At 45.9% G+C, this 6,769-nt stretch overlaps 1 protein-coding gene across 1 annotated transcript; it reads left to right on the top strand.

Moving 5' to 3' along the window:
- Positions 1-3,483: 3,483 nt before the first annotated feature.
- LOC119298110 (probable glutathione S-transferase GSTU1) lies at positions 3,484-4,396 on the top strand. Its single transcript, XM_037575627.1, has one exon. It carries the CDS (start codon positions 3,536-3,538, stop codon positions 4,202-4,204), a length of 669 nt encoding a protein of 222 aa, XP_037431524.1. The 5' UTR covers positions 3,484-3,535; the 3' UTR covers positions 4,205-4,396.
- The last annotated feature ends 2,373 nt before the right edge of the window (positions 4,397-6,769 follow it).

A 6,769-nucleotide genomic window follows, 5' to 3' on the forward strand; every position in this document is an offset into this window, starting at 1 on the left:
GTGACAATTCGCATGTCACCACTACCCCGATTCTGCATTTTCTCAGGTACCACAACATATGCGAGTCTGTTGCAAAACACACAATTAGTAAACATACATGTGTATATTGGAAAACATGAATAACTTGACATTGAATACAAATTGCAATGCAATCTTACTAGGAGTGGCTTGTCCTTCTAGACATTACTCTTTATTAGTAAGTGTACTAATGGCACAAATGACCCATTGTATGGGCCAGCTTGGACATCCACAACACGGTCGTGGATGATGTCCACAAACTCTACTAGATTGTCCATCTCCTGCCAAGTAAGAGTTGTACCTACAGAGACATGCCTCCTATCTAGTATCTTATGTGTGTCTGAAGACACATTCCGGTAAACTGTCCAAATGTATATGTAAGCAAGACGAGTTATGCAAAACAACTAAATTAGCGTTAGTTGCAAAAATGTGCTTCATATTTTATAAACATTTACACGGGGGAAGCACTAAAGGAGTAGGCAGATTCAGGGTCATATGAAGATTTCCTTGGCCAATGATGTAGAAGTTGATCCTCATCCCTACATGACAGTCCTATGTCTTGGTCAATCCTCGCCACCCAGGACAACTGAAGAAGGTGCTGGAAGGGTTGCTTTTATTGATTGGAATTCAGTAGAATTAGATGACCCTACAGATTTGTTCACTGCACCAATGGCTGACATTGATATGGCAATTCTTTTTAGAATTCCAGTAGATGATAGAGATAAGGAGGAAAGGGGTGAATATAATTTGCCTACTGATGCTAACTGTCGGGGATATACCCCGCGGTATGACCCGGCTGGAGTTGTAAACCGGCTGGGACTTGGTAAACCGGCGGAGAGTTAAGACAGAGAGTCAAGACAGATGGCTAAGACAGACGGTAAACCGGCTGGTGTTAAACCGGCAGACAATGTTAAACCGGCAGACAATGTTAAACCAGCAGACAATGTTAAACCGGCAGACGTTAAGAAGCCCAGGAAGGGAGGTCAAAATAGTTTAAGTTAAAGTTCGAGTTGGACTCCACATGTAACCCGCCCCTTCAACATATATAAGGAGGGGCGGGGCTCCTCAAAGGGGGAGAAGCAAGAAACAATCTCTAGGGCTAGACACAACTAGAGGAGAGCCGGTTTACGGGGACTCCCTCGTGATGATAATGAGATCTAGCCTCAAACAGCATGTAGGGTTGTTACCGGATGATGTTTCCTGGGGCCCGAAGCTGTCTAAACCCTTGTCTTGTGTTGCGTCTCTCGATTCCGCTCAACCCCTCTCAAGCTACCACATAGATGTGTTGGCCTCGCGACTAAGTCCTCACACTAAGGACATCTGACGTGACAATTCCACGACACTAACAGAGATTCATCCGAAGATGTGGATGGATAGTTGATGGAAGATGCTGCCAATGGTGTTAGTGATGCATGCTACTTGTGATAGGCGTTGGGGTTTCCCCGAAGAGGAAGGGTGATGTAGTATAGTAGCAGATAACATTTCCCTCAGTTAAGAACCAGTGTTATCGAACTGGTAGGAGACTCACGCAAGAAAATGTAAGGAGTACCTGCACACACGCGCACACACACACACACACACAACAAATACTTGCACCCAACGCGGGCAAGAGGGTTGTCAATCCCCTTATAGTCGCTAATTGCAAGGATGAATTCTGATAGTAATAGATAGATAAATTGCAAAGGAAATAAAAGTAAATAAATTACAGCAAATATTTTTTATGGTTTTATTAAATATAAAGTGAATGGGCCGGGGGGGGCATAGCGTTCACTAGAGGCATCTCTCTCGTGAGAAAAGCAATGGTGGGTAAACAAATTACTGTTGAGCAATTGATAAAAAATTGCATAGTTATGATGCTAATCAATATATAGGCATTACGTCCGAGACAAGTATACCAACATCCATCTGCATCTACTACTATTACTCCACCCCAAGACCGCTATTCAGGATGCATCTCAAAGTATTAAGTTCATAACAAACAGAGTAATGCTTGAAGCATGATGACATAATGTAGAAAAAGTAAGACCAAATAATATGTTCGAGCCCCATCGTCTACCCTTAGCAGCAACAATACAAATACGTGTCTTGCAGCTCCTCCTGTCACAGAGTAAGGACACCGCAAGATTGAACCTACTACCAGGCACCTCTCCCACTGAAGATAAATCAATCTAATTGGCCGAAAGAGATAGACAAATCAGAGAGAAATACAAGGCTGTAAACCACACATAATAAATCTCAGCAAAAACTCTATTACTGTCAATGAATAATCTGGCCATAAACTCACAATTCATCGGATCCCAACAAATACACTGCAAATGTTTACATCAGATTAATCTCAGATAAGATCATTGTATTAAAGATCAAAAGAGAGAATGAGAAAGAGCCATCTAGCTACTGCTATGAACCCGTAGGTCCTATGAAAACTACTCACACATCATCATGGAGGCAGAAAGATTGATGAAGATCCCCTCCGTGATGAATTTCCGCTCCGACGTGCAACTCTGCCACTCTTCGTGATCTACATGAACCGAGACACCATATACTAGGTAACCTTGGCCACAACTGAGAATTGTTCATACCTCCATCACCGGGTATCAGCCACAGCCCGCGAACCAAATCAGGCAGCACACATTGAAGATCGGAGTTGGCTTCCCCCGCGCCGCCGAAGACTACCACACAAGTCACTGACGTGCACTGGTGAACACTGTGGCACCGGCCGCCACCATGCTCCGCCTACGCGTCGAGCTAGATCGCTATCTGATTAAACAACCACCGCCGACTTCAGTCGTGCGGGCTATTCTGGTGGCTCCGAAGATGAGATGGTTACCTCGTTGTCGCCGTGCCATAGTCTCCATATCAGCACAACCATTGTTCTTTGTACCCACATTGAGTTGATGCATAAGCTGCAATTTCCTTTCCACGATATTTTCTTGCTTACTAGCAATACAAGGTGCGCAAAGACCCTGGTTTGTTTGGCTGGTTGTGTAGTACCGAAAAGTGTCACCTGGGTCAAGAGCAAGTGAACCAGTCCAACTTGAAACTAACGGACGAACTTTCCCTCGTCAAAACAAAAACGGAAAATAACATTCCACCTGATCGAACGGATACGCTCATCTTCAAGAACAAAGCCAATCGTACGTCACCACGTATCACATCTTTCCTTGATCCACGAGCCCCGGTCTTCTGCGCCAGAAGTGCGGTGTGGCCTCCCAAGCCAGTCACTCGTCCCCTTGGCGCACGCGCGGATTGTGCGTGACGGAAGCGGTGACACACGGACAGGGTGCACACGGACGCGGTTTGCCTGACACCGAGCGAACGAAGCCCCGCGAATTCTCCGGCCGGTACGTAGACGCACACGCACGAGACGTACTAGACCATTCCGGAAGCACGCGATCCCACCCTCTGCTCTCCGCCTATAAATCCTCACCCTCCTCCCACCATACTCACTCCTCACCCGCACACAACACAAACACAAACACACACAGACAAGTCGATTGATCCAACCAACTCAACAGCAATGGCGGGCGAGAAGGGTCTGGTGCTGCTGAACTTCTGGGTGAGCCCGTTCGGGCAGCGCTGCCTCATCGCCCTGGCAGAAAAAGGCCTCCCCTACGAGTACGTCGAAGAGAACCTCATGGCCGGCAAGAGCGACCGCCTCCTCCGCTCCAACCCGGTCCACAAGAAGGTCCCGGTGCTCCTCCACGACGGCCGCCCCGTGTACGAGTCCCTCATCATCCTCAACTACCTCGACGACGCCTTCCCGGACACCCCCTCCCTCCTCCCCTCCGACCCCTACGAGCGCTCGCAGGCTCGCTTCTGGGCCGACTACGTCGACAAGAAGGTCTACGACTGCGGCACCCGGCTCTGGAAGCTCAAGGGCGAGCCGCACGCGCAGGCGCGGGCCGAGATGCTGGAAATCCTCAAGAATCTGGACGGGGCGCTCGGGGACAAGCCCTTCTTCGGCGGCGACGTCTTCGGGTTCGTGGACGCCGCGTTCGCGCCCTTCACCTCGTGGTTCCACAGCTACGAGAAGTACGGCGAGTTCAGCGTCGCCGAGGTGGCGCCGAGGGTCGCGGCGTGGGCGAAGCGGTGCGGCGAGCGGGAGAGCGTCGCCAAGAGCCTCTACTCGCCGGACAAGATTTACGAGTTCATCGGCGTGCTCAAGAAGATGCACGGCGTCGAGTAAGTCGGCCGGCCGGTCGGAGAAGCAATAAGTTCGATCCACTGAAAAAAATAGGGCGCTATAGCGTATTGAAAATTGTCTCGTTAAATAAAACGGTGTATAATGTCTCGCTAATAGCATGCTATAGCGCGATATAGCACGCTAATAGCATATTTTGAGGTCGGCGCTATTTTTCTGTAGCGCGCTATTTTTTCATTGGTTCGATCGTGTGTACGATTATTGGTGGTACGTAGTACTGTAGTTGTTCGTTTGGTCGTGTACTTGTGACGTGTGTGTGTCAATGGTAGTCTTCTTCAGTGGGGGCAGCACCGAGTTGCCACCTGCCATTCTATTCCATGTGAAGAATAATTTAATAAAGGGTATATTTGGACTTCTACTGGTGCTGACAATTGGTTCTGTGGCATTTTGTTTCAACATTCGACGAGCGCGGGATTACTTTATCATACTTCAAATCAAATACATATATAATAGAAGGATTGGACCGTTTTGCTGCCCCCGTGTTGTTGGGTTTTCATAGTCTATTTACTATCTGTTTCAATATAAAGGTGTATTTGTTTTCTAGAAAAGTCAAATATTCTTAAGTTTGATCAAATTTGTGAAGAAATATAACAATATTGGTAATATCAAATTGGTATCAATATATTCATCGTGAAATGAACTTTTATATGTCATTTATTTGGTATTGTGAATGTCGATATTTTTGGCTCTGGAGTTCGTATGTCAAAGTCAACGAAATTCAACTTTCAAAAAACAACTACACCTTATATTTTGAAATTGAGGGAGCATTTGGTTGGCGAGTGGGGGGGTGATTGAGTGTTTTTATTTATTTATAATGTGGTATTTTGATGGGGCCTTTCGCGGTATGAATTTGTGTTATCTATTAATCAATCAATACTTATGTGGGACAAATTTCTACGTCGATGATTGCATGTACCATTTTGGTGCTACAATACCATGTTAACGTTATTTCCTAGGTGGTGGGAATGTGCGCAGGATTATTATAGTTTTATCGGTTGCTGCTGACTGATTAGAAAAACTGTTGACTTGGTTAAATCATGAACCAAATTCAAAATTGAATACCTCAATTCAATGGAAAAGCTTCAAAATTAAGGTGCATAGTTAATTAAAATAATGAATGAAGGAGATTGTTAAGAAATTATTGACTTGGTCAAAATTAGATGACCCATTCTAAATTGAAGACCTCAATTCATTATGGGACCTTAAAAATTAGGGGCTAGTGCTATAGAGGATTAGAAGCATGTGTGTGATAGTATCTATTCTAATTTTCAAAAATCGAACCAATATCCGGAGGAGTAAACCATCAACGAATCACAAAATGTAGTAATACATATTTGAAGTGTGTGTGTGTGTGACAATATCTAAGCTAATTTTCAAAATTTGACCCAAAATCCAAAGGAGACACGTAATATCGACTGTAACCCATCAACGAATCATAATGGGCCTTCGAACGACAACATAAATGATTTTTAACATAGATCGACGAAATCACTTGTTAAGGGTTAGGCCAACTCCAAAACAGCGACCCTTTCCATCCGTTGGTGCATGTTTGGGTCTGCGCGGCCAAACCAACGGCCTTGCGCGTGACTGCAAACGCAAAATTTGTCTGTCACGTGTCCGTCTGAGCAAATTTGGGACCGATTTTCGTCTAGATGGACACAAGTTGGACACGTCGCGCGTCCTTTCGTCGTGTGCCTCAGGCCGGCGTGTCGGCCGGCCAACCACCAACCCGTCCCCACTTAATCCACGCATGTGGAAGGGTCCCGCACGTCAGCCAGCCAGCCCCCTCCACCCCGGTCCTTTTAATGCCACACGTGCGGGTGGAGGGGCCGGCTGTTGGAGATATGCCCTAGAGGCAATCATGTGATGATGATATTTCCATATGTATTCATGAGTCCTTTGTATTGTCCTTGAACATCATCAATGCTATGTATCAATAAGTATGTGACTTGTTTGTGAAACTATGTATTGTATGATGATTGTTCTAATGGTCCCTAATCGATAAGGTTATGCGGACACATATCCTTGACTAGTATACGACTCGGTTGATGACTATGTTTCACGAGTCATGTGCATGGAGATGCTAAACAGATAGTATGGACTCGGGGATGGAGATCACCGAGTCGGACAGACCCACTTTGAGACGCGGCGAGATATAGTCATCTGTTAGTCTCAAGTACAATGTCTATGACATGTCCTAGACCTGAGGTCCTCACATGTTCTCGGGATGAGGATCGACTCACTTAGGGTCTATCAAATGCTATTCCGTAACTGGGTAGTTATAAAGGTAGCTTTTGGATGAGTCGTGAGACATGCCGCAAGACATGGTTGACCAAGACAGGATTTGGCCCTACTATTTGGAGAGATATTCTCTAGGCCCTCTCGAATGATCAGATTCAGAAAGCATGTCCATGCGACTTGGGTTAAGTGTTAATCCAGTTCGGGAATCTGTATCACGGTTTCGAGAAGAGAGGTCGAGCTATCACAAGGGTGACAAGTACTCGCCTTGAGATCGACAACAAATATCATGAGGTAAAAGGAATGTTGCAT

This window comes from Triticum dicoccoides, chromosome 5A (assembly GCF_002162155.2).
Source record: "Triticum dicoccoides isolate Atlit2015 ecotype Zavitan chromosome 5A, WEW_v2.0, whole genome shotgun sequence".
Lineage (NCBI taxonomy): Eukaryota > Viridiplantae > Streptophyta > Magnoliopsida > Poales > Poaceae > Triticum > Triticum dicoccoides.